The sequence below is a fragment of the Pantherophis guttatus genome, chromosome 18 (genome assembly GCF_059756535.1).
Source record: "Pantherophis guttatus breed Tessera chromosome 18, ASM5975653v1, whole genome shotgun sequence".
Classification (NCBI taxonomy): domain Eukaryota; kingdom Metazoa; phylum Chordata; class Lepidosauria; order Squamata; family Colubridae; genus Pantherophis; species Pantherophis guttatus.
The window spans coordinates 5,460,153-5,487,523 of NC_142080.1; the positions used below are offsets into that span (position 1 = coordinate 5,460,153).

The following is a 27,371-nucleotide window of genomic DNA, read 5'->3' on the forward strand; positions in this document are numbered from 1 at the left end:
GAGGAGGAGGAGGAGAAGGAGAAGAAGAAGAAGAAGAAAGAGAAGAAGAAGGAAAAGAAGAAGGAGTGGGAGAGAAGGGGGCAGGGGGAAGAAGAAGGAGAAGGAGAAGAAGAAGAAAGAGAAGGAGAAGGAAAAGAAGAAAGAGAAGAAGAAGGAGGAGGAGAAGAAGGAGAAGGAGGAGGAGGAGAAGGAGAAGAAGAAGAAGAAGAAAGAGAAGAAGAAGGAAAAGAAGAAGGAGGAGGAGAAGGAGAAGAAGAAGAAGAAGAAGAAAGAGAAGGAGAAGGAAAAGAAGAAAGAGAAGAAGAAGGAGGAGGAGGGGGAGAAGGAGGAGGAGGAGAAGAAGAAGAAGAAGGAGCCAGCCATCTCCACCGGGTGGGCGTAAGGTGCGAACAATCGCGGGGTGGAAGGCAGCGGGTGGAGTGGGGAGGGAGGGGGGGAGGGCAACGGTCCCGCCCTTCCCTTCCCTTCCCTTCCCTGGGACGGGGGGGAGAGGGCGGGGGAGGGAGGGCGATTTCCTGCGCAGGGAGGGAAGGAGGGAGACCGGCGCAACCGGGACAAAGCCGGGAGGGACGGGGGGAGGACAGGGAGGGAGGGGAAAGCGAGAGCGGGCCCTTTAAGGGGGCGGGGTGGGGAGGGGAGGGGAGGGGGAGGGGGAGGGAGGGAGCCAGCGACACCGGCGGAGGCAGGATCAGGAGCAGCAGCAGCCTCGGCGGACGCAGCCTCGGGACAAAGGGGGGAGGCTGGGGATCGGGACCGTCCTCCCTCTTGCAAAGAAAGAAAGGAAGGAGAGAAAGAAAGGAAGGAAGGAGAGAAAGAGAAGAGAAGAGAAGGGGGAGGCTGGGGATCGGGACCGTCCTCCCTCTTGCAAAGAAAGAAAGGAAGGAGAGAAAGAAAGGAAGGAAGGAGAGAAAGAGAAGAGAAGGGGGAGGCTGGGGATCGGGACCGTCCTCCCTCTTGCAAAGAAAGGAAGGAGAGAAAGAAAGGAAGGAAGGAGAGAAAGAGAAGAGAGAAGAGAAGGGGGAGGCTGGGGATCGGGACCGTCCTCCCTCTTGCAAAGAAAGAAAGGAAGGAAGGAAGGAGAGAAAGAAAGAGAAGAGGAGAAGAGAAGGGGGAGCCGGGGGGGGGTCTGCACGCGGGGGCTCTTCTCCTCGCTCTCCCCGGGCACGTGCGGCGCGGGCTCCGGCCGGGAACAAAAGCGGCTGCCCCGCTGGCGGATGGCGGCTCCGTGCAGCCCGGAGAGCGGCCCGCCGGGGGACCGGCCCCGCGTCTACTTCCAGAGCCCGCCGGCGGGGAGCGGCCCGGGGGCGGCCGGCGGGGAAGCCGGCGAGGACGAGGAGGGCCCGGGGCGGCGCCAGGGACGCGTGACGGTGAAATACGACCGCAAGGAGCTGCGGAAGCGGCTGCACTTGGAGGAGTGGATCCTCGAACAGCTGACCGTCCTCTACGACTGCCAGGTGGGCGCCCGAGGGAAGGAGAAGGGAAGGGAAGGAAGGGAGGGAGGGAGGAAAAGAGAGAGGGGAGGAGAAAGGAAGGAAAGAAGAGAGAGGGAAGGAGAAAGAAAGAGAAAGGAAGGAAGGGAGAGGGAAGGAGAAAGAAAGAGGGAGGGAGGAAGGAAAAGAGAGAGGGAAGGAAGGAAGGAAGGAAAAGAGAGAGGGAAGGAGAAAGAAAGAGGAAAGGAAGGAAGAGAGAGAGGGGAGGAGAAGGAAGGAAGGAAAGAGAAGGAAGGAAGGAAAAGAGAGAGAAGGAAGAGAGGAAGGAAAGAGAGAGGGAAGGAGAAAGAGGGAAGGAAGGAAGGAAGGAAAAGAGAGGGAAGGAGAAAGAAAGAGAGAAGGAAGGAAGGAAAAGAGAGAGAGAAGGAAGGAAGGAAAGAGAAGGAAGGAAGGAAAAGAGAGGGAGAGGGAAGGAGACAGAGGGAAGGAAGGAAGGTGTGCATGAGGAAGGAAGAGAGGGAAGGAGAAAGAGGGAAGGAAGGAAGGTGTGGATGAGGAAGGAAGGGAGGGAAGGAGAAAGAAAGAGGAAAGGAAGGAAAAGGGAAGGAAGGATGGAAAAGAGAGGGAAGGAGAAAGAAAGAGAAGGAAGGAAGGTGTGGATGAGAAAGGAAGGGAGAGGGAAGGAGAAAGAAAGAGAGGGAAAGAGAAAGAGAGAAGGTGTGGATGAGGAAGGAAGAGAGGGAGAGGGAAGGAAGGAAGGAAGATGTGGATGAGGAAGGAAGGGAGAGGGAAGGAGAAAGAAAGAGGAAGGAAGGAAGAGGGAAAGAGAAAGAGAAGGCGTGGATGAGAAAGGGGAAGAAGGAAAAGAGAGAGAGCGGGAAGGTGTAGGTGAGGAAGGAAGGAAGGAAAAGACAGGGAAGGAGAAAGAAAGAAGGAAGGAAGGAAGGTGTAGATAAAGAAGGAAGGAAGGAAAAGAGAGGAAGAGGAAAGGAGAAAGAGAGGGAAGGAAGGTGTGGATGAGAAAGGAAGGAAGGAAAAGACCCTTCCCCAATCTAGGGTTTGCCAGCAAAGGGGGTGACTCAGAACTGGGCAGCCAGAGGAAGGAAGAAGGGCTGCCCCCCCCCCGCCCAGTTTTCCAGAGGTGAAGCCCCTATCACAGTCCACATCCTAGGGGAGCCCCTGACCTTTCCTCCCTTAAACTTCCTCCTTTAAGTATTCCCCCACCACCCCATAAGGCGGTGCCAGCGGGCGCCCTCTTGACCCAGAGCCCAGCAAAGGGGGCACTGCGGGGGGGGGGCTTCTCTGGAGCTCCGAAGGGTCCCGCAGGAGCCTGGAAGCGGGCAATGAAACCGGTTGTGTCCCAAACCCAACTTGGGGTCTTGATGCTGGCTTCCTGGGGGGTTCGCACTGCTCCCCCTAAAAGAACCTGGCCCCCCCCCCAAAAAGAGAACCTGGAAACATCCTGTCTCCCCCCCCCACTCCAAATCGGCTTGTTTTAAGCCAGGGATCTCTTCCCCATTGTGGTCACCCACCCACCCTTCCCTGACCCAGAATCCTGGTGACCTCAGATCTGATGGGAAGGGGCAGCTCCCCCCTCCCACCGCCACCCACCAACCCTACTGAATGAGAACTGGGAATTCTGGGAGCTGTAGTCCCTGCATATGCGGAGGAGGCTTTCTCGGGTTGCTAAACCGGGTTAACCCAACCCTCCCACTGGTTGATTCCCACAGTGGATCGCCTCAAGGGCAGGAATCTCCCCCATTCCTGAAAAGATAACTCAAGAGGGAAGGTCGTTTAAGGTCACTGGCATCCCAAGCCCTTCTGGGTGGCATGGAAAAAAAAACTTTCGCGCGGCGTCTCGAACGTCGGAATAGGCTCTTTAAAAAAAACACAATTCCAGTTGTATAAAGTGTCACGAGTTGGGTTGAAGAGTGGGAGGGGGAGGGAGGGATGCCTCTAACTTTGCCCAACCTGGCAGCTGGCACGCGCCCCCCCCCTTCCCCTGAAATCCTGCAGCCTTCTGGGTGGCGTGGAAAAAACTTTTGCGCGGGGTCTCGAACATTGGAATAGAGCCTTTAAAAAAAACACAACTCCAGTTCTATAAAGTGTCATGAGTTGGGTTGAAGAGGGGGAGGGGGAAATAGAGGGATGCCCCTAACTTTGCCCAACCTGGCAGCTGGCACGCGCCCCCCCCCTTCCCCTGAAATCCTGCAGCCTTTCTCTTCAGGGGGAGGGGGTTGTCACGAGATTGGACAGGAGTTGGGTTTTTCTCCCATCTTGGCAACTTGGCACCCAGCTGGGCAGATCCCAAGATGGTATCCGTCTGCTCTCTCTCCCCCCCACTCCCCCCCCCCCCCCAAGCAGCCTTCGAACCCGGCTTTCTAAATGTGGATCACAATAGCAGGATCGGCTTTCAGGGCCTGCGGCCTTGTCTCGTGGGCACTTTGGCGACTGCTAAATGCCATCTGCTAACTAACCAGCTTCGGTGTGGTTTTTTTGGGAGAGGTGCGGGGGGGGGGGGGAAAGGACCGAGAGAGGTCGGTGGGATGGGTGCAACCTAAGCGAGGAGCAAGTTAAGAGACGGGGCCCCTCCTGTGCTAGATTTTCCAGTTATGCAACTTCTGGTGGCAGGCTGTTCCGCTGGCTAATTATTCTCAATGGTTAGGAAATTTCTCTTTGAATTCCAGGTTGCTTCTCTCTCCTTGGGTGGTTTCCATCTGTTGCTTCCCGTCCTGCCTTCAGGGGCTTTGGAGAATAGTTTGATTCCCCACCCCTCTTCTTTGGGGCAGCCTCTCAAATATTGGAAGAGTGGCATCATGTCCCCTCCTGGTCCTTCTCTTCATTAAATTAATTCCTGCAACGATTCATGTTTTAGCCTCCAGGCCCCCTTAATCCTCTTCGTGGCTCTTCTCTGTATATATATATATATATTTTAATATCGTGGCAACCGAAACTGGGTGTAATATTCCGTGCGTGGCCTTGGCAAGGCGTTATAAAAGCGGTATTAACACTCCACGTGATCTTGATTCCATCCAACCTGCGTTCGGCCTTTTTTTGGGGCGGTGGCGGCAAATTCTTAGTTGAACATTAGCTTAAAAGAAGCCATAAAGGGCAACCTTGAAAAGGGGAGAACAAACCCAGTTTGGAAAAAAAAAATAATAATCAATTTTGCACCCATGCAGGCTGCTCCCGAGTTTAATCTCACTTTTTTTTTTCCCCTCCTTGTTTTTAACCAAGGTTGCATGTGTGAATGGGGGGAAAACAAAAATTACGGAAGAGGTGTTGTGTGGGTGGGTGGGTGGATGGATGGGTGGGTGGGTGGGCGAAGGCCGTTTCCCAAGGCATGCAAAAGAGAGCGAAGTGTTTTAAGGTACAGGTAGTCCTCGACTTACAACGTAGATTTAGCGACCGTTTGAAGTTACGACGGCACTGGGGAAAAAAAGCGACTTACGACCGTTCCAGCGTTCCCAGGGTCACGGGATCAAAAATTAAGACACTTGGCACCTGTTTCACACTTACGACCACTGCGGCATTCCCAGGGTCAAAATTCAGACCCTTGGCAACTGTTTCACGCTTATGACCGCTGCGGCATTCCCAGGGTCACAGGATCAAAATTCAGATACTTGGCAACTGTTTCACACTTACGACCGCTGCGGCATTCCCAGGGTCACAGGATCAAAATTCAGATACTTGGCAACTGTTTCATACTTACGACCGCTGCGGCATTCCCAGGGTCAAAATTCAGACCCTTGGCAATTGTTTCACACTTACGACCGCTGCGGCATTCCCAGGGTCACAGGATCAAAATTCAGACGCTTGGCAACTGTTTCACACTTACGACCGCTGCGGCATTCCCAGGGTCACGGGATCAAAAATTCAGATGCTTGGCAACGGACTCACATTTATGACAGTTGCAGTCATGGGATCCCTGTTTTGTGACCTTCTGACGAGCAATGTCAAGGGGGGGGGGGAAGCCGGATTCACTTAACAACCGTGTGACTGACATAACAGCCGCAGCGATTCCCTTAATGACGACGGCAAGAAAGGTCGTAAAACGGGGGCAAAACGCGCTGGACCAGCATTTCACTCAGCGACGGAAATTTTGGGCTGTAAAGATCGTAAGTCGAGGACTCAGCTGCGCCTGTTTTAAAGACGGAGATAGGAGATCAGGCCTGCCTATGTTGGCGGGCAAACGAGCGATCTTTTGGGAAGGCTTTCAAAGAGAAGGAGGGGGGGAAAAAATAACCCAATATGAAGGTGAAAGCTTCTGTGCAATGAGGACAGGTATTAAAAAGCAATTTAACCATCAAAAAAGAAAGTTAACGGCCTGGCCTGGCTCTTGGAAAGACGATGTCCTTTTAAAGATCAATTTTTAATCAATCGGCCTGATTAATTTATAGGGTTAATGCTGGGTCTTAAGTGCAGGATCATCGGTGTCTTCTATAGGGGGGTGGAGAGGACAAGTTTCCATTATCCTTTTAACTGAGGATGATGGGAAATGTTCCCCTAAGTCACCTTCCTCTTAGGGAGCAGGGGTTTCTCAGCTTTTTAAGTTGGATGGACTTCAACTCCCAGAATTCCCCCCAGCTGGGGAGGGGGAGTTCTGGGAGTTGAAGTCCACCCGGCTTAAAAGTTGAGAAACCAGCAGAGCTGGCTGGAGAATTCTGGGAGTTGAAGTCCACAAAGCTGCCACGTTTGAAGACCTCTGAGCTAAGATGTTAAGAGGCCGGGTTTAAAAATAGGATTCGCCCCGCGTGGCTTCCCTGCAAGGAGAGAGCTAGCTTATCAATAAAAAATTAAACCCTTTTTCACGAACTTCCGGGAAGGTTTAGAAATGGGCACAGAATTGATTCCATTTGGCACTTTCGATGGATCCTATTTCTGAAGAGATGGGAGGGAGGGAGGGAAGCTAGCAAGTTGGCAGAGATTTAACCCTAAAAATGGGTCTCCCTCTGATTGGGGGGGGGGCAAGAATGAAAGTAACTTGCTCCTTCCTTCTTTCTTTTTCCTGACCTTCCTTTTCTCTTCCTTCCTTCCCTTCCTTCTCTCCAACTTTCCTTTCTTTTGTCCGTCTTTTCCTCCCTCTCTCCAATTTTCTTTCTTTCCTTCCCTCCAATTCTTTCCTGCCTTCCTTTCCTTTTCACCCCTTCCTCCAAACTTCCTCCCTCTCTCCAGTTTCCTTTCTTTCCTTCCCCATCACACCAATTTTTCCTTCCTTCCTTTCTCTTTTCCTTCCTTCCAATTCTCTTTCCTTCCTTTCCTTGTTTTCACCCCTTCCTCCAAACTTCATCCCTCTCTCCAATTTTCTTTCTTTCCTTCCCCATCCCACCAATTTTCCTTCCTGCCTGTCTCTTTTCCTTCCTTCCTTCCAATTCTCTTCCTTTCCTTGATTTCACCCCTTCCTCCAAACTTCCTCCCTCTCTCCAATTTTCCTTCCTTTCCTTTTTTCCTTTCTCCCTTTCCTTCCTTTTCTTCCTTCCTTTCCTTTCTCTTTTCCTCCTCTCCTCTCCTCTTTTTTTTCTCTTTCTCCCTTTCCTTCCTTTTCTTCCTTCCTTTCCTTTCTCTTTTCCTCCTCTCCTCTCCTCTTTTTTTCTCTTTCTCCCTTTCCTTCCTTTTCTTCCTTCCTTCCCTTTCTCTTTTCCTCCTCTCCTCTCCTCTTTTTTTTCTCTTTCTCCCTTTCCTTCCTTTTCTCTCTGCCTTTCCTCCTTTCCTTTCCTCTCTTCCTCCTTCCCATGGGCTCTTTTGCAGGGCATCCCAACGGGACTCAAATAACGACTGGGCACTTCTGCAAGCCAACGGGAAGATGCAGAGAATGATCCTCTATGCAAAATCCTCCGGTCTTTTTTTTGGGGGGGGTTGACTCTGTACCCCTTCCTCAACAAGGGAAAAGTTTAAATTGCAAGGGGGAAGATTCTCCCAAGGTGCCAGACTCCAAAGTACAAACAGCAGCTGAAGTCTTCCTAGCTCAGCCCGGGATGGGAATCTGATTTTTGATCCGATGGCTTGGACCGCACATCTTTTGAATCTAGGCGATATTTTCCCACCGGCCAATATACGCCCTCCTGGTCTGTTTGCCCCCTCCTCCACTCCCCAATCTCTCCCAATTTATGGATCCCAGCAAGAGGAATAACTTGTAAAAACTTGGCCTTTCCCCCTCTAATCCTTTTTTCTTTGCAGGAAGAAGAAATCCCCGAATTAGAAATAGATGTGGATGAACTTTTGGATATGGAGAGCGACGAATCTCGGAGTGCCAGGGTGAAGGTAAAAAAAAAACAAGGAAGAAGAGAAAAGTGTCTCGTTTGCACACGCAGGGGGGGGGGTGGGACACAGGTTATGGGGGGGGGAAGGCTTGAGAAAGGATGCGCGTCCGTGTCTCGTTGCCTCTACACAACAGTTACAAAAAGGCCTTGTAAGGTGCACGTCTCATTGTAAGGTGCACGTCTCGGCCGCCCTGAGTCTCCGGAGAAAGGCGGCCTATAAATTGAACTAATAAATAAATTGCGTCTACGCAAAAGTTACTTGAAGGGTGTGCAACATGTGCCTCGTCTACACACACACACACACGTTTCAAGAGGGACTTGAGAGAAAGTGTGCACGTACGTCTCAACAAGTTGCAAGAGGATCTTGGGAGAAGGTGTGCTTTTGTGCCTCATTCTCTCTACACACAAGTTACAAGAAGGGCCTCGAGATGGGGTGCGCGCGCACGAGTGTGTTTTGTTGTCACTAACACCAGGGCCGTAACACAAAAGGCCCAAACTCCTGGGTGGGGTCCTTGTAAGCAAACAGCCCCAAAAGCAAGACGTAAGCCCCAGCTGGGATGTGCAACCTTAACCAAAAACAGTCGTTAATCCAAATAAAGAGAGATTTTAAAGAAATCACAACAAGGTTTGGCCAGAGATCAAAGATCTCTGCAAGCTTTTAAAATAAGCATGGAGTTTCCCTGGATTTTAATTTAATTTTATTTTGTTTCTGTTGCAGGAACTTCTGGTTGATTGCTACAAGCCCACAGAGGTATGTCTTTATTTATTATTATTTTTTAAAAAAATAATATTTTTTTCTACAGCCAGCTTATTGGCAGTGGCCAGTTTCTCTTCCCCGTTTTCTCCCCCCCTTCTTAAAACTCTCCAGGGAGGATGCTAGTCCTTACTAGCTCTTTCCCAGCAGCTGCAAAACAGCTGCTGCCTCCGTCTCTGTGGGTCTTGCCCCCACGCCCCCAGCACCTGTTAGGGGAGGAGGATTGGGGGGGGTCATCCCACCCCCACTTCCTTTTCTGGCCCCTTCTCCCAAGCTTGGTCTCCTGAAGCAGAGAAGGGTGGGGAGAATGGAACAGGTTCTAGGCAAAGCAAGAACAGCTTTCACTATGGTGCAAAAAAAAGACACACAAACACAGCAATGAGCGAGAAGTAGGGGCCTGGGGCTCAGCAGACTAAAAGCATTGTGATTTAACACCAGCTGCCTGCAATCACTGTAAGTTCGAATCTCGCCAGGCTCAAGGTTGACTCAGCCTTCCATCCTTTCAAAAGTAGGTAAATTGAGGACCCAGTTTGTGGGGGCAATAAGCTGACTTTGTATAAAATATACAAAAGAATGAAGGCTATTGCTGAGCGCATTGTAAGCCGCCCTGAGTCTCCGGAGAAGGGCAGCATATAAATCAATTTTTTTTTTTAAACAAAAGTAATCTGGCTGATGCCAGATGTGGGTTTCCCAGCGTTTTTAAGAGGGGTGGACTTCAACTCCCAGAATTCCCCCGCCAGCAACTGGAATGCAAGTCCACCCGTCTTTTAAAGCCTGCTGGCTGGGGAGTTCTGGGAGTTGAAGTCCGCCCATTTTAAAGCATGAGGAATTCTGGGATCTGAAGTCTAGACATCTTAAAACACGGTGCCTGGGGAATTCTGGGAGTTGAAGTCCATCCATCTTAAACCCTGGGGGCTAGGGAATTTGGGAAGTCAAAGTCTACCCATCTTAAAGCGTGCTAGCTGGGGAATTCTGGGAGTTGAAGTCCATCCATCTTAAAGCCTGCTGGTTAGGGAATTCTGGGAGAACGTCCACCCATCTTAAAGCATGCTAGCTGGGGAATTCTGGGAATTGAAGTCCACCCATCTTAAAGCATGAGGAATTCTGGGACCTGAAGTCCACCCATCATAAATCATGCCATCTTAAAACATGGTGGCTGGGGAATTCTGGGAGTTGAAGTCCATCCATCTTAAAGCCTGCTGGTTAGGGAATTCTGGGAGAATGTCCACCCATCTTCAAGCATGCTGGCTGGGGAATTCTGGGAGTTGAGAGTCCACCCCTCTCAAAGTTGCCAGGATTGACAAACCCTGCTACGGACACTTCCCAGGGAAGTAAAGTTTTACTCTTAAGTTTTTTCTTTTCCTTTCCGTTTCCAGGTTTTCGTAGCCGACTTGCTAGACAAGATCCGAGGGATGCAAAAACTAAGCACCCCGCAAAAGAAGTGACCTCCTGATTGTGAGCGGCTGTCCTGCGTGGCCCCGGCCATTCGTGGCCCGTTGTGTCGCTGAAATGTTGGCAGTGCTGGGGTTTCAGGGAATGGGGGGGTGGGGGCGGCGGCTTTCACAGGGCTGGGGAGAATCCATTAGTTTCCCCTCCCCTCAAGAACCACCACGAAAGAGGGAAGATTGGGGGGGATGCTCTGATAATCAGAATAATTTGATCGCCTTTTAGCAATATCTCTCCGCAGCTGCCTCCCCCCTCCGTCCCACCCCAAAATCTGTCCTGGCTCCACATCAGTGTGTCTTGTGTGTGTAAAGAGAAGGGGAGGAGCATTTGTTCTCAAAGAGGGGGGTGGAGAGCAGAAATTTTAGGATCCTAAAACGAGATTCGGACGGGGTGGAGGGGAGTATCTGGATTTGGGGAGGGCTGTTTTTTTGTTTTTTTAATTATTGTGTTTTTATATAAATTTAATAAAGATGCTTTGAGAAGTGGCAGCCTGATTTCTGCAATGGGGGGTGGGGGTGGGGAGAGAAGGGTGCGGATCAGTGGTGAAATCCTACCGGTTCACACCAATTCGGGCGAACCTGTAGTGATAAAAGCTACCAGTTCGGGCGAACCTGTAGTGATAAAAGCTACCAGTTCGGGCGAACCTGTAGTGATAAAAGCTACCAGTTCGGGCGAACCTGTAGTGATAAAAGCTACCAGTTCGGGCGAACCTGTAGTGATAAAAGCTACCAGTTCGGGCGGACCTGTAGTTATAAAAGCTACCAGTTTGGGCGAACTTGTAGTGATAAAAGCTACCAGTTTGGGCGAACCTTTAGTGATAAAAGCTACCAGTTCGGGCGAGCTGGTAGTGATAAAAGCACCTGTTTCATCTGAACCGGTATTTCTGACAATCAGCTGAGCTTTCTAGCAAATCTAAATTGTGCGGCACAGCTGTTCCCCCCCCCTGACTGTTCTACTTACCTTGTTAAGCGTCCTTTTTCCGTGCGAAGCATGCATGTGTCCCACACTGCACATGCGTGTGCGCAGAGCGTGTTTGCCGCACATGTGCAGGCAGCGAAGCGGTGGCAAACCGCAGAGGATTTCACCAGTGGTGCGGATGAGAAAGTTTGTGTGTGGGGGGGGGGGGGAGACGCACACTGAGGTCTCCCTCAACTTCACCGAAAACGTGTTAATTTTTTTTTTTTAATGCACTTTTAATCCTCTGTTTAGCGACCGTTTCAAGTTTAGAAGTCCACGAGTCTTTTAAAAAAAAAAGTCACTACAGTTGGGACGACACTGCTTTTGCACAATTGTCGACTGCGGTCTGCCTTTCACAGACACGACGAGGAGACTCAAAAGGCCGATGGGTGTTGGGTTAAGGACATCTGGCAGAAAATCCTGCTGTAGGAATACATGGCAAGTTTGGGGCCTGCGTGGTTTTTCTGCAGCAAAATATATTTTTCTCGCTGGGGATTATTCCGGGGGAAAGACCCGAGGATAGCTAGCTATTCCGGGGATCGCAGTTTAGCCACACTTCTCTCCCCTTTTAAGCAACGCTGGCTGGCTGTTTTTGCCTTGCAGAATAGGAGTGAGAAGGGACCCCGGAGGACTTCTAGTCCAACCCCTTGCTCAAGCAGGACACCCTGTACCATTCAGTCCAATCTCTTCTTATAAATCTCAGCTTCTTGGATCACTAGGGAGGTGTGGGGGAGGAGGGCAGGAGAAGAGGACCTCTGGTTAGCCCACCCTCTGCCCCCCCCAACAAAAAAGGCACTTCCTTCCAAGCCGCTTCTAATTAGAGATGGGGGGGGGAAACAGAGACAGACGGCAGCAGCCGGCAGGCCCCTAGCGAGACACCTTTGCCTCGATTGTCCCAACGGAGTTGTAAGACAGGGTTGCCTCCCTTTCTCTCTCTCTTCTCTCTTCCCCCCACCCAGCCTCGGTGGTAGCGGTTGAACTCAGCAAGGAAGGAATGCATTGCAGGGCCTGGAGCTAATCCCAGCATCGTCGTGTTTCCGGCCTTAAGTCACCACCGGCCGAGCAAAATGCCTAATGCCTAAATACTTGATGCCTCCCCTCCCTCTCTCTCTCTCTCCCCCACCCCCCAGATCTGCTAGCTCGTCCACGTGGCGAGCCGAGGAAGCAAGCTGGCTTTGGGGGGTGGGGGGGGAAAGGCCACTCCTGGAATAATTGTAATTTGGTCATCACGTTCTAGAGCAGATGTTGGGACGTCTGGAAAGAGTGCAGAGAAGAGCAACTAAGATGATATGGGGGGGGGGGGAGAAGGCTGGAAGCTAAAACATACGATGAACGGTTTGCAGGAATTGGGTCTGTCCCGTTTAATGAGAACTAGGGGAGACACGATAGCAAGTCTTCCAATATTTGAGGGGCTGCCACAAAGAAGAGGTGGGGGTGGTCAACTTAATCTCCAAAGGACCAGAAGGCAGGACAAAAGGCAGTGGGTGGAAACTAAGCAAGGAGAGAGAAGCAACCTAGGAACGGCTTGCCACCAGAAGTTGTGGGTTCTCCGATACTGGAGGTTTTTAAGAAGAGACCGGACAGCCACTTGTCTGAAATGGTATACTGCTTGAGCAGGGGGTTGGACTAGAAGACCTCCAAGGTCCCTTCCAGCTGTCATTCTACTATTCCTTCCTTTCCTTTCCTTTCCATTCCTTTCCCTTCCTTTCTTCTATCTTCCTTTCCTTTCTTCTCCTTTCTATCTTCCTTTCCTTTCTTCTATCTTCCTTTCCTTTCTTCTATCTTCCTTTCCTTTCTTCTATCTTCCTTTCCTTTCCTTTCTTCTATCTTCCTTTCCCTTCCTTTATTCTATCTTCCTTTCCTTTATTCTATCTTCCTTTCCTTTCTTTTCTTCTATCTTCCTTTCCTTTCCTTTCCCTTCCTTTCTTCTATCTTCCTTTCCTTTCTTCTCCTTTCTATCTTCCTTTCCTTTCTTTTCCTTTCTTCTATCTTCCTTTCCTTTCTTCTATCTTCCTTTCCCTTCCTTTCTTCTATCTTCCTTTTCTTTCCTTTCTTCTATCTTCCTTTCCTTTCCTTTCTTCCATCTTCCTTTCCCTTCCTTTCTTCTATCTTCCTTTCCTTTCTTCTATCTTCCTTTCCCTTCCTTTCTTCTATCTTCCTTTCCTTTCCTTTCCCTTCCTTTCTTCTATCTTCCTTTCCTTTCTTCTCCTTTCTATCTTCCTTTCCTTTCTTTTCCTTTCTTCTATCTTCCTTTCCTTTCTTCTATCTTCCTTTCCTTTCCTTTCTTCTATCTTCCTTTCCCTTCCTTTCTTCTATCTTCCTTTCCTTTCTTTTATCTTCCTTTCCTTTCCTTTCTTCTATCTTCCTTTCCTTTCCTTTCTTCTATCTTCCTTTCCCTTCCTTTCTTCTATCTTCCTTTCCTTTCTTCTATCTTCCTTTCCTTTCTTTTCTTCTATCTTCCTTTCCTTTCCCTTCCTTTCTTCTATCTTCCTTTCCTTTCTTCTCCTTTCTATCTTCCTTTCCTTTCTTTTCCTTTCTTCTATCTTCCTTTCCTTTCTTCTCTTCCTTTCCCTTCCTTTCTTCTATCTTCCTTTCCTTTCCTTTCTTCTATCTTCCTTTCCTTTCCTTTCTTCTATCTTCCTTTCCCTTCCTTTCTTCTATCTTCCTTTCCTTTCTTCTATCTTCCTTTCCTTTCTTTTCTTCTATCTTCCTTTCCTTTCCTTTCCTTTCCCTTCCTTTCTTCTATCTTCCTTTCCTTTCTTCTCCTTTCTATCTTCCTTTCCTTTCTTTTCCTTTCTTCTATCTTCCTTTCCTTTCTTTTCCTTTCTTCTACCTTCCTTTCCTTTCTTTTCTTCTATCTTACTTTCCTTTTCCTTTTCTTTCTTTCCTTCCTTCCTTCTCCATCACTGGAGGTTTTTAAGAAGAGACCGGACAGCCACTTGTCTGAAATGGTATACTGCTTGAGCAGGGGGCTGGACTAGAAGACCTCCAAGGTCCCTTCCCGCTCTTGTTATTCTGAAATACTGGGAATGTCTGCCAACAGGCTGGATAACCAAAGACTGAAGGATGGGAGGCCCAGAAGAGGTCCAGAGGCTGTTCCCGACGAGAAGAACCTTGTCTCCCGATTTGAAAGGAGCCGAGCACAAGCATATAGAGGAAGTCCGCAATTTACAATTTATTTAGCGACTGTAACAACGGCGCTGAAAAAGGTGATTTGCAGCCTTGGCCTCGCGCTTACGACCATCGCGGCATCAAAAATTTGGATGTTTGGCACGCCTCTGCAATCTTCCCAGCCGGCTTCGGACGAGCAAAGTCAACGTGGAGAGCTGGCTTCACATTTAACGACCGTGTGACTCGCTCAACTCTAGTGATTTGCTTAATTGGGGGCAAAAAAACGGTCGTTAACCACAGCCCGTCTTCGCCAGTCGTCGTAAGCCGAGGACTACAGCTCTGCAAGACTCCCGAATTGATGGCGCGCACACAACCGTTGGCTTAAGGGAGAAAGCCACAACCCCCACCACGTGTTTTTATTAAAAAAAAAACAAAAAAGCAGCATAAGCGATGATTTTGAACCGTTCCCACTTAACATCGTGGGGTGGAGAAAACCGCCACTCTGCACCCAATTCCAATACGAAAACCTTCCGGAGGGACCCCACCTCCCCTTCCAGAAACACAAAACATACGGGGTTTGTTTTAACCACGAATGTCTGGGGTTTGCTGCGCGTCTTAAAGACAATGCTGGCAAAAATCCAGCACTTTTCGCACTCCCCGCCGGCCGCTCGGCAGCGCAAACCCATCCTGTTATCTCACTTTCTCGCCAGTTCCTTGCGGCAGGAACTTCCGTTCCTTTATTTATGGAGTCCCTGCTGTCCTTAAACAAACCTAAGGGTTTTTTTTTTTTTTTTTCCTCCTGCGGTGGGGGAAACGGGCCTTTTACTTTTCGGTGGGGGGGGGGGGGTTGCAGACGCTTAGCAGGTGGTTTTGGGGGTATTCTCTGGACAGAGTCCCAGAATTTTATGGGGCAGCAAGGGAGCAATTCTAGGATGCCTCTCCTCCGTCTAGGATGCATAGGATCTAAGGCAGTCTTTCTCAATTTTGGCAGCTTGAGGATGGAGTGGGGGGGGGACCTCCATAATTCCCCAGCTAGCACGCTATGGGTTAATGGTGCAATGTGGGGTAAGTTTTACTCACAGCCAACTAGAGGGCCGGAGCAGGCCTTTTCTGAAGTCTTCGCCAGTCTTGGATTTGAACCTCAAGCAACGTCCGAGAGGGATGGACTTTTTCAACTCCCAGAATTCCCAAGCCAGAATTCTGGAAATAGAAATCCATGCATCTTAAAGCAGGCTGGCTGGGGGATTCTGGGAGTGGAAGTCCATCCATCTTAAAGCAGGCTGGCTGGGGGATTCTGGGAGTTGAAGTCCACCCATCTTAAAGCAGGCTGGCTGGGGGATTCTGGGAGTTGAAGTCCACCCCTCTTAAAGCAGACTGGCTGGGGGATTCTGGGAGTTGAAGTCCACCCATCTTAAAGCACACCGGCTAGGGGATTCTGGGAGTGGAAGTCCATCCCTCTTCAAGCATGCTAGCTGGGGAATTCTAGGAATTGGAGTCCACTCCTCTTAAAGCAGGCTGGCTGGGGGATTCTGGGAGTTGAAGTCCACCCATCTTAAAGCAGGCTGGCTGGGGGATTCTGGGAGTTGAAGTCCACCCATCTTAAAGCAGGCTGGCCGGGGGATTCTGGAGGTTGAAATCCACCCATCTCGAAGTTGCCAAGGTTGAAAAATAGTGGTCCTGACTGTTGGAACAGGCAGCCATTCCCGCTCAACTTAGGACCACGACTCAAAACTCATTCAGGCCTTTCTAACCCCTCCCTCCTACCCCTCCCCCTTTTCCCCCTTCCTCCTTGTTTTTAAAATGCCCCAGGATGCTGGCAACCTTTTGAACACAAGGCAATGCTGTCTCCTGGACAGTTTAACCCCCCCCCCCCCCAAGCTGAGCCTTTGACTAGTTTTAAAGGTCTCGAGAGGGCAGGAGATCAGCCTGGCAAGCTGACTCTTCACGGAGGACTCTTGGGAGGCGAGTGCCAAAAATCGGAACCGTCCCCTCATCCCATCCTCGGCTGGCCCACCCGCGGACGACTTCCTTCCCCCCCCACCTTTCGCATTCATGGCGCAAAATCTGGTCTGTGCTTTTTTTTATTTATTTGGCCCATCGAGGAGCAACAAACCCTTTTCCCAGATCCTTCTCCGGCCTGTCCGTCCGTTTTTCCCGCGTGCGCGCCCCAACCCCGCGCGCCCCTCCTCCTTGGCAGAGACGCGCAGCTATAGTTCTTGGCGACGCTCAATCTTCAGCAGTTCGACTTCAAAGATGAGCGTGGCGCCGCCTGGGAACAGCGTGGGGGAAAAAAAAATAAAAGAAGGCAAAGAGATTGAAGAATGGAGGGATGGAAGGGGTGGGAAGAAGTGAAAATGTGGTCGGTTTTTTTTTTTTTTTTAATCCTCGCGGCTGGATAGGAATGAAGCCAAATCCATAAAAATGGGAAGATATTTTAATTCCCACCATGGACAAATGGCTGCAAAAGTTGATGGGAGTTAGCAGATAGGGCTAAATTGACTTGCTTTGATGAAAAGGACGCCAATTAATTTTGTTTCTACCGTGTTTTCCTGAAAGTAAGCCCTTTCCCCCAAAAATAAGCCCTCCCTGAAAAGATTTAACCACTTGCATAGCCGGTGCCCGCCATTTCCTCTGGTTAGGGTTAGGGAGACAGAGCTGAAAATCCACCCAGACACTTTTGTGCACGAGCAAACCGGTAGCAAACTAAATTGAAACCCACTACTGCTCGCAGGGTTGTTGTTACGGGGGGAAAAAAAGGAGGAGGAAGATGTGTTGGAAATGTTCGTTGCCTTATTTATAAAAATAATGAAGGCGAGATGCAAATAAATGAATGAATAAAACAGAGAAATAAAATACCTGGGATTTTAGGCGGCGCTCCCCGATCTCCGTAACCTGCGAGATAAGACCACAGAAGCCAAATCAGCCGGATATCAAATGATGCAAGGAAACACCTCTACTCAAGCTCCGGAAAAGTTACCGTATTTTTCGGAGTATAAGACGCACCGGAGTGTAAGACGCACCTACCCCTTTGGTGCGGAAAAGAAGAAAAAGAAATCTCCCTCTGCCTCTGAGCCATTTTGCCTCGTTGCAGCAAACAGCCTGCTTTACTTTCAGTTTCGTTTTCAGCATAGCTTGATTAGCACAAGGGGAAAAAAAAATCTGCTCCAGCAATTTACCTCTTTGCAGCAAGCAGCAGAGCCCTGCGCAAAACAGCTGAGAGCAAATCAGCTGAGAGTCAGGAGGCCGATCCAATCAACTTGTGCTAATTAGGCTGTGCTGAAGCTGAAAGGAGCTGTTTTTTCTTGCTGTTTGCTTGCACGGAGGTAACTGCTGCGAGGCAGAGGCCAAAGGGTGGGGGCCAGTGGGTGGGCAGGGCTACATTTTCCCCCCTTTTAGTGGGGAAAAAGGTGCGTCTTATACTCCGAAAAATACGGTAAATGTTACAATATGCAAAGGGGTAACGAACCAATGCCAGGGCATAGGTGCCACCTGAGTTTAGAAGCACGGGGACTACCCAGGTTTATTCCTGTACTGGTTTCGGCTCTCATTCCTTACCGAGCTCTGACGGGATGACTAACTTCCTTTTCTCGCCTTCGCACATCCTGAAATGGCAAAAGAAGGCATTGTCGGCGTTTACAAACCTTGAGGACTAGAATTTTAAGTCTCCACTCTTTTTAAACTCTGCCCTTCTAAACCCAGGCGGTCCAAACTATGAATTGTTTTTAAAAAAACCACGTGAAGGCTACCAACGACTTCATTAAAAATAAATCACCTGGACGAAACAACACAGCCCCATATTGTTCCCGCCTCGCTGCCGAAGATGCCTCTGATATTGCAAAGAAGGACCAAAGAACGGAATGCTCTGCACTTTATGGAAATATGCAAGCTAAAAGCTACCTCCTCAAGAGCCCCAGGAGGAAATGCGCAGGGCAAGCCCAATTAGTCTTGGAGAAACACAGCCAAAAATTCTGGAATGGGATAGGATAAAATATATGATGCATATAAATATACTAAAAATATATTCCTTGGTGGTCTCTGCGCTTGGTGGTTTGTTTGTTTTTTGCAGACGTTTTGTGACCCAACTAGGTAACATCATCCATGCTAGAAGGGGCATTTGCAGCAAACCTCACATTCCCTTCTAGCACTGATGATGTTACCTAGTTGGGTCACAAAACGTCTGCAAGAAAACCACCCGGCTGAGAGAACACCATGGACCCCTCATGTCTACCCTGAGCTACAAATAATTCCCTTCCATTCATAAAAGATTTGATTCTGCTCGCCCGTCATGGGCGCCCCCCCAAAAAATCCATTCGAACCCCCCGTTCCTCAGAAGCTGGCTTTTTACCCGAGCAAGCCTTGTTCCCAGCCTTTGATGACTTGTCCGGTGCCCAAGGAGAAGATGAAGGGCTGATCGCGAGTTAAGCTGCTGTCAAACTCCGTCCCGTCTTCCAGTTTTCCCTGAGAAGGCGCAAAAGAGGAAAATGAAACGGATGGCGAGTGAATCTGACTGACAAGCTGGTTTCTTTTCAAATGGAAAATGAATTATTTGCTCGGAGATCTTGCTCTTTCCTGCTTCAAACCAGTGGCGGGTTTCATATTATGTTACTGCCGGTTCGCTGCGCACACACTCGCTTCCCGCCTGCCTTTTGCGCACGGGCTCTGCTTGCGCGCGCGATTTTCCGTGCATGTGCCCGGCCACAAAAATGTGCCTAAAAAGATGGCGTAGAACCAGGGCGAATGGGCGGGAACGGGCCCACCCATGATTTCCGCAACCGGTTCGGGCGAACCGATCCGAACCGGCTGAATTCCACCTCTGCTTCAAACCCTACAGCGAACTTAAAGCCAAATCCACATTTTTATGTGTCTTGTGTGTGTAAACTAGCTGTAGGACGTTGGCATAAGAATATTATAAGAAACAGAAAGCTCAGAACTAGAGAGCTAAATGACAAGACGATCCTTGACTCATGACCCCCCAGACTGAAGCCGGAATTTGCAAGGAAGTTGGGAAGAGGGGCGTGCCCCGCTTTGGCCACCGTTATTAAGCGAATCATGGCAGCTTTTAAGTGAGTCGTTAAGGGAACCTGGCTTCCCCCACGGACTTTGCTTGTCGGAAGCCGGCTGGGAAGGCTGCAAATGGTGGGACACGTGACCCTCTCCCCCCCGGAATGCTGCCACCGTCGTAACTGAAGTCAAAAGTCACTTTTTCCCCCCCAGTCCTGTTGGAACTTTGGTTGCTAAATGAATGGCTGCGAGTTGAGGACTAACCTAGGCCTCAAAAACTGGGAGGGTTTGTTTTTTTCCAGCTGTAATAAAACAGCAGGAGACTGGCCTTTATGCCATTTCCGCTTCTTCTATATATTTATCTAAATCTCATGTTAAAGGTCATTTACGGTAACTATTATCCCTGGTGCCTTAAGGAAACTTAAGGATTTTTTTTTTTTCTCTGCCAGAAGATGAATTTCCTACAGGGCCCCAAATCTTTGTGAAATAGGGCAATGGGGTATATTTCATCTATTTATACGATCAATCAATAAACGGCCCTATTTTGTTGGGTGACTGCACCGCGATTACAAGAATGAGCAAAACACCCTTTTCATTGCACGCTGTGGCCACGTCACTATTCTGGTTTTTCCTGCTCCCAAAATCAGCTGTCAGTGGAAATTCTCAGTCATCCAGGTGAAGGTGTTTTTTTCAACAGGCAACTGGAATTTCGTGTTTTTCTTTGAAGACGTTTCGCTTCTCGTCCAAGAAGCTTCTTTAGTTCAATTATCTATATCTATATATTTATAGATATAGGTAAAGGGAGGTAAAGGTAAAGGGAACCTTTACCTTGATAGATAGAGATAGATATCTATCTCTATCTATCAAGGTAAAGGCTCCCTGAATAGAATAGAATAGAATAGAATAGGATAGGATAGGATAGGATAGGATAGGATAGGATAGAATAGAATAGAATAGAATAGAATAGAATAGAATAGAATAGAATAGAATAGAATAGAATAGAATAATAACAGAGTTGGAAGGGACCTTGGAGGTCTTCTAGTCGAACCCCCTGCTTAGGCAGGAAACCCTACACCCCTTCAGACAAATGTGCCTTGGTAGCACAGTGGTCTAAAGCACCCTGTTATTAACACAGCTGCCTGCAATTACTGCTGGTTCGAATCTCGCCAGGCTCAAGGTTTGACTCAGCCTTCCATCCTTTCTAAGGTAGGTTAAATGAGGACCCAGTTTGTGGGGGCAATAAGCTGACTTTGTATGAATATACAAAAGGATGAAGGCTATTGCTTAACGCATTGTAAGCCGCCCTGAGTTTCCGGAGAAGGGCAGCATATAAATCAAATTTTTTAAAAAAAATGGTTATCCAACATCTTCTTAAAAACTTCCAGTGTTGGAGCATTCACAACTTCTGGTGGCAGGCTGTTCCACTGATTAATTATTCTCACTGTCAGGAAATTTCTCCTTTATTCTAATTTGCTTCTCTCCTTGATTAGTTTCCACCTGTTGCTTCTTGTCCTGCTTTCAGGTGCTTTGGAGAATAGCTTGACTCCCTCTTCTTTGGGGCAGCCCCTGAGATATTGGAAGACTGCTATCCTGTCTCTCCTAGTCCTTCTTTTCATTGAACTAGACATACCCAGTTCTTGCAACCGTTCTTCATATGTTTTAGCCTCTGGTCCCCTAATATACATTCCCTTTATCGTATTTTTCTGGTATTATGCCTAACAAAAAGAACTCTGGCTTAAAATCTATATGCTGTCTTAACATTTTTTTCTAACCACAGATGCATTTTTGCCCATTGCCGGTTTTTTTTTTTTTTTTTTTTTTTGCTTTTGGGCATGTGCACCACAGGTGATGGTATGTGCCCGGTTTTTTATTCAATTCTGAAGAACTGAACTACAGAGGTTTCTTGGGTGAGAAGCGAAACATCTTGGAGGAAAAACAAAGTTCAGTTGCCTCTTGAAAAAACTCCTTGGGGATAACCATGACCTGGATGACTGAGAATTTCCACTGACAGCTGATTTGGGAGCATGAAAGGAAAAATCGGGCGGGGGTGGAGAAAGGTGTGTCCAGAAGCCGAAGGTTTTATAGCACCTGAGTTCAAGGGGAAACTCTGAGAATGAGGAATCAGGTTTTGGCCACGTCATTCTTTGTAACTTAGCAAGGGAGCCCACAAATTACACAGGAGTTTTCCACGGTCAGCAATTCATGCTCTGCTTAAAAGTTGCCATCGTCGAGCGTTGAAACAGGCATTTGCGTGAGTCAGCAAGGGTGTGTGTAGCTGAAAGGCAGCTGAGGTGTTCAGTGCTCCAAAAGGTTGACTCAGAATCAGGGCGGCAATAAAAGCCAATTTTCAAGTCACTTCAGCCTCTAGGGAAGTACCTAGTCAACTCTCCACAACCAGACTATTTCACAATTGGCCGGCTACCATATTCACACTGTCACACAAGCCCCTTGTTGAATCAAGCCATCCAGAATTACCCCAATGGACGGGGAAGGAAGGAAGGAAGGAAGGAAGGAAGGAAGAAAGGAAGGAAGGAAGGAAGGAAGGAAGGAAGGAAGGAAGGAAGGAAGGAAATAAATAAGAGGGAGGGAGGGAAGGAAGGAAGGAGGGAAGGAGGGAAGGAAGGAAGGAAGGAAGATAGAAAGGAAGGAAGGAAGGAGGTAGGGAAGGAAGGAAGGAAGAAAGGAAAGGAAGGAAGAGGGAGGGAGGGAAGGAAGAAAGGAAAGAAAGAAAGATAGGAAGGAGGGAGAGAGGGAGGAAAGATAGATAGAAAGAAAGAAAGAAAGAGAAAGAGGGAAGGAGGGAAGAAAGGAAAGAAAGAAAAAGAGAAAGAGAAAGGAGGGAGGGAGGGAGGGAGGGAGGGAGGAAGGAAGGAAGGAAGGAAGGAAGGAAAGAAAGAAAGAAAGAAAGAAAGAAAGAAAGAAAGAAAGAAAGAAAGAAAGAAAGAAAGAAAGAAAGTCAGTCAGTCACTACAGCATTTTGTTTGCCGGGGGGGGGGGGGGGGGGAAATCCCAGGACAATGAGACCATCATAAATATGAGTCAGTTGCCAAGCAGCTGAATTTTGATGATGTGACCCTGGGGATATTACAACGGGCGTAAGTGTGAAAAACGGTCCTAAGTCACTTTTTTCCCATCTTGTATCTTCACCTTATCTGGTCCTCAAGCCAATAGGAACTGCTCACCCCAGGAGAAAACAAATTTTAAGACAGGTGGACTTCAACTCTCAGAATTCCTCAGCCAGCCTGCTTGTTAAATTGAAGTCCACATCTCTTAAAAGTTGCCAAGTTTGAAAAACACTAAATAAAACTCGTCCCATTACAGTGAAAGGCGATGCATCGTACGCACATACCTGGCTGGGGTATCTATTTTGGCTATTGTTTACAAGGGTTTTTAAAACTTTGCTTTGGTTTCTAATACTCCTTCCCAACACAGTTTTGTCTCCTTCCGCCTCCCATTCCTAAATTCGGAAAGCTCTGGCTGTTAACTCTCTTCCACGTCGGCTTGGCCACACTCACCGTGTAATGCATGTGGAGCACGTCGCCTTTGCGGGACTTGATGGGACAGTTGTCCACTCGCTTTTTGACTCCAATCTGCAGCTTCCGTTTACCTTCCGTGCTCAGCCCAGGTGAGCAAAGCGCCCACAGGGCTAAGGCCAGCAGCGCCGTCCCCAGGTTCGTCTGCATCGCTGGAGCCCCTGCGGAGGAGACCCAGGCGGGTTAGCGGAGCGGCGCACTCGGAAAATCACGACACGATTACGAGCGTGGCTGGAACGGCATGCAGCGAGAGGCGCCTCCGTAGGACGGGAAGAGCGTGAAACTGAGCCGTCTAGAAAAACCCGTCCTGGGAAACGGGGGTGTGTGGTTGTCCTTGGGGTTCTGAGTTTGGTAGCTTTCTCGCAGACGTTTCACGACCCAGCTGAGTAACATCGTCAGTACTGGAATAGAGTGGGTTTGGGTAGTGTGGAGGAGGAGGAGGAGAGGATGAAGGAGAAAATGGAGGAGATGGAGGAGGAGGAGGAAGGGGGGATGTGGGGTCATGTTTAGTTTTAGTTTTAGTTTAATTTAGTTTAGTTTGTCATTGCACCTCGTACAACGAAATTCTTGTAGACATTTCAATGCCCAACTAAGGAATATCATCAATGCTAGAGAGATGAGGTGTTTGCATGATGATGGAGGAGGAGGAGGAGGAGGAGGAGACGACGACGATTGGGAGGTCCTTGGTGTTCTCTGAGGTTGGTTGTTTTCTAAGTATCTCATGACCCAACTAGGGAATATCATCAATGCTAGAGGGATGAGGTGTTTGTATTATGATAAAAGAGGAGGAGGAGGAGGAGGAGGAGGAGACAACTGGGAGGTCCTTGGTGTTCTCTAAATTTGGTTGTTTTCTAAATATCTCATGACCCAACTAGGGAATATCATCAATGCTAGAGGGATGAGGTGTTTGCATGATGGAGCAGGAGGAGGAAGAGGGTTAGGATAATATCATCAGTGCTAAAAGGGAGTAAGGTTTGCTCTCTGTTTATATACAGTGATCGCCTTATCAATGTTGAACTTTGAAGCATTAAACAAGGAACTACCAGCTCAGACAGGGTAAACAACAGCGCGATCGAGGACATCCCCACTAACGCTAGCAGGCCAAGCCACTATTATATAAACATATATAATATATAAACTGATAATGTTACCTGAGTCATGAAACACCTGGGGAAAACACCTTTCGATCGACAAGCTCAGCACCATAGCCACTGAGCCACCGCGTCCCTTACGAGCTAGTCTTAGGCCAGTGTTTTTCAACCTTAAGATAGGTGGACTTCAACTCCCAGAATTCCCCAGCCAGGGGGAATTCTGGGAGTTGAAGTCCACCTATCTTAAAAGTTGCTAAGGTTGCAAAACGCTTAAGATAGGAGATTCATATTGGCGGCTGAAGTTTTTCTCCACCGTACCCATCAATGCCTCTTGTCGTTCATGCAGATTTTTAGCGCTCGAGGAGTGTTTGGAGTTGCATGCTCACCCCGACTTCAAACCTGGCATGCACCAGCAAGCAGCCCCCCCCCCACTTCTCCAGAGCCTCCGGACTTACCCGTGTGGCTAGTGGCGAGTCGGGCACTGCTCCCTCCCCGGCGCCACCGCCACCGTCCAGAGTCTTTCAAGGTTTTGCCACCCCAGAAGCTGGCACAGTTGTCTCTTGGCTCTGGCCACTCACCCCTTCCTGAAAGGATCTTCCCCCTACTTATCTCTCTAACCCCCTTGGTTGCTTTCAGAAAGAGGGGACTTCAATTCCCAGAATTCTTCAGCACGGCCGGGGAATTCTGGGAATTGGAAGTCCCTTGAAACCTGTCAAGATTGAAGAAAAACAAAAAAAAAACGCTGCTCCGTTTCTCCCGAAAGGAGCCTAGTTTGTCCTCCCCACATGCCTCCCGGTCTGCAGTACAGGTAGTCCTCGACTTACAACGGTTCGTTTAGCGACCGACGTTACAACGGCACTGGGGGGGTGGTGGGGGAGAAAAAAAAAATGACCATGACCGTTTTTTTCACACTTTACGACCACGGCAGCATCCCCAGGGTTTACGGGATCGAAATTTCAGACACTTGACAACTGACTCATATTTATGACGGTTACAAATGTCCCGGGAGATGGTGAGGTTGGGGTTGGGGGTGGGGTCACGTGATCCCCTTTTTTGGCGGCCTTCCGACAAAGCAAAGTCCACGGGGAAGCGAGAGTCACTGAACGACCATGTTACTCACTTAACAACGGTTTAAACGAGAAACGGACCGTGAAAAGCTCACTGAACGAACGTCTCACTTCGCGACGTAAAAAAATCGGGGGCTCGGCTGAGGTCGTACGTCGAGGACTAACCTGTATCTCCCACCCACATCCCCACCCACCCGCATCCCACCCCTGTTTCCCCCAGTCGGCTTCCCCACATGCTTCTTAAGAGACCCCGTACCCTCCCTCGCCTTCCCCCCCTTTCCTCGGACCCTCCTTCTGGAAGGTCCAAATGCTGGCTTCGTTCACCGCTTCCTCCTCGCTACAATTGGTCACTTTGGCCCAAACCCACATGATGCCGGTGCCCGAGGGGTTCCTCACTTTGTGGACCCAGACGTCCCCGGACCCCCCTCCTCCGGGCGGGGCCGGTTTCTCCCGGGGGATCCACACCTGGTTAAGCTCCGCCGCCCCGCTCTTCCGGGGGACGGCCCCTTCTTTCAGCCAAGGCAGCCCCCCCATCGTCCTCTCGGGGGCCCTGCCCGGCTTACGGGGGACCCAGACTTGCCCCGAACTCTCCGTGGGGTCCCGGGGCCACTCTTTTTGGAGCCAGCCCCCCGAGTCCCGTTTGGCCCCCGCGTGGCCCGGGAGACCCCCCGAGAGGCTGCGGCTGACCCCCAGGGCCAAGAGCCCCATGCTGTCCTCCAAGCGGTCCCGGGGGTCCCTGGACCCCAAATCCCAAGCTCTGTGGCTGTGCAAGCGGGGGCCCCCCCCTTTTCTGGGCTGCACCCCTTCTTTGGGGGCCCCGCAGCCTTCGCAAAGGCCCCCCGGCCAAGAGGCCCTTTTGTCCTGCCCTGTTTTGCTCTGGCTGCCAGGGGCCACAGAGGCCGCCCCCCAAAGGGCTGGGGGGGCCCCCCACCTCCCAGGGGCCCCCCTGAGGTCCCCTGCCTTGGCCTGGAGGTCCTCCCCGGCCGTCCTAGAGCGGCCCTCCCCGCCCCCAGAGGCCCCGCCCCCAGGGGCCCAAGACACCTGGGTCCCCACGTCCCTCAGCTCCGACCTCTTGGGGTCCAGGCGCCTCCCGGGCTCTTCCCCTCGGGGGTCCCCCTCTTCCCCTCCCCCTCCGCCCTCCTTCGGCTGGCCCTGAAGCCGCTGCCCGCCGCCCGGCTCCAGGCTCTTCGGCGCCCCGCGCCCGGGCCCCCCCCTTTCCTCAGGGCCCCCCATGTCTCTCTCTCTCTCTCCCCACCCACCCCCACCTCTCTCACCTCTCCTTGCCTCAACGGATACCACCCACCGCCCTCCTGCGCATGCGCCCTCCTCCGCCCCGCCCCGCCCCTTCCCTTCCCCCGGCGCTTCCGGAAGAAGCGGAAGAAGCCGACGCGGGAGCCGCCATGTTTACTTTTTTTTTCCCCTCCTCCTTCTTCTTCCCTCACCCGCGTCACGTGGCCTCGCGGCCTTTCAGAACCAGCCGCATTTCAATTCAATTCAATTCAATTCAATTCAATTCAATTCAATTCAATTCAATTCAGTTGAGGGGTTGAGGGGTTTTTTTTAAATCTGGGGGGAGCTTAGAATATGTGTATACACACACACACACACACACACACACATATACATACATATACATATACACATACATATATAAACATACATATACATACATATACATATACACATACATACATATACACATACACATACATACATATACATATATACATATACACATATACATACACATACACATACATACACATACATATACATACATATACAAATACACATATACACATACACATACATACATATACATATATACATATACATACATATATACACACACACATATACACACATATATGTATACATATATGTATATATGTGTGTGTTTATATATATATATATATATATATATATATATATATATATATATATATATATATATATATATATATATATATAATTTAGTTCAAAAGGTTGGAGGGCTGGGCCCTTTCACGTGACGAGGCGTGACGTCACTTCCCCACGCTAGAGGCAACTTATATGATGCAAGTAGCAAGAATCAGAATAAGTGTTGGGAGGGACTTTGGAGGTCTTCTAGTCCAACCCCCCGCTCAAACTGGAGAACCTATCCCATTTCACACAAATGGCTGTCCAATCTCTTCTTAAAAGCCTCCAGTGATGGAGCACCCACAACTTCTGGTGGCAAGTCGTTCCACTGGTTAATTGTCCCGTTAGGAAGTTTCTCCTCAATTCCAGGTTGCTTCTCTCCTTGATTAGTTTCCGTCCTTTGCTCCTTGTCCTGCCTTCGGGTGCTTTGGAGAACAACTTGACCCCCTCTTCTTAGTGGCAGCCCCTCAAATATTGGAAGACTGCTATCCTGTCTCCCCTGGTCCTTCTCTTCACTAGACTAGCCAGGCCCAGTTCCTGCAACCCTTCTTCATATTATTTTAGCCTCCAGATTTTAGCAACTGGGGAAAAAATGAGGCTCTATCTCAAACGTCTGTTTGAGCAGAAAACACATCCAGTAGCAGGGAGTTCCTCAGCTTAAATCGGGCAGAATATGAGAGAGGCAAACCTGGCCCTCTGGTAAATTTAACCCCAGCTTCAAAAGAGCTTTGTAGAAAGAGAGTTGACAGGGCCCTCCCCTCTGTTCCCCCTGTCCGAGAGACACTAGGGCCTTTCTAAATATTGACTTATCAAAGGTTAAAG

At 49.4% G+C, this 27,371-nt stretch overlaps 3 protein-coding genes across 6 annotated transcripts; 1 reads left to right on the top strand and 2 right to left on the bottom strand.

The window, feature by feature from the left end:
• The first annotated feature begins 654 nt into the window (after positions 1-654).
• Positions 655-10,372, top strand: PPP1R14B (protein phosphatase 1 regulatory inhibitor subunit 14B). The gene is made up of 4 exons (XM_087880854.1): positions 655-1,454; positions 7,608-7,691; positions 8,409-8,441; positions 9,821-10,372. The coding sequence occupies exons 1-4, from the start codon at positions 1,215-1,217 to the stop codon at positions 9,887-9,889; spliced, it is 426 nt and encodes a 141-aa protein (XP_087736980.1). The 5' UTR covers positions 655-1,214; the 3' UTR covers positions 9,890-10,372.
• A 3,626-nt stretch (positions 10,373-13,998) lies between these two features.
• On the bottom strand, positions 13,999-25,979 carry FKBP2 (FKBP prolyl isomerase 2). Of its 4 annotated transcripts, none has more exons than XM_087880856.1 (6): positions 25,925-25,973; positions 22,475-22,653; positions 18,304-18,416; positions 17,514-17,560; positions 16,815-16,850; positions 13,999-14,222 (listed from the first exon to the last, which is right to left on the bottom strand). In XM_087880856.1, exons 2-6 carry the CDS (start codon positions 22,640-22,642, stop codon positions 14,212-14,214), a joined length of 375 nt encoding a protein of 124 aa, XP_087736982.1. In that variant the 5' UTR covers positions 22,643-22,653; positions 25,925-25,973; the 3' UTR covers positions 13,999-14,211. The 4 variants fall into 4 exon arrangements, with proteins under 4 accessions (XP_087736982.1, XP_060538345.1, XP_060538344.1 ...); XM_060682362.2 differs by lacking the exon at positions 25,925-25,973 and adding an exon at positions 24,039-24,874; XM_060682361.2 differs by lacking the exon at positions 13,999-14,222 and adding an exon at positions 16,024-16,227 and having other exon boundaries at positions 25,925-25,979.
• LOC132709242 (uncharacterized) lies at positions 24,891-25,911 on the bottom strand. Its single transcript, XM_060682359.2, has one exon. It carries the CDS (start codon positions 25,881-25,883, stop codon positions 24,891-24,893), a length of 993 nt encoding a protein of 330 aa, XP_060538342.2. The 5' UTR covers positions 25,884-25,911.
• Positions 25,980-27,371: the final 1,392 nt, after the last annotated feature.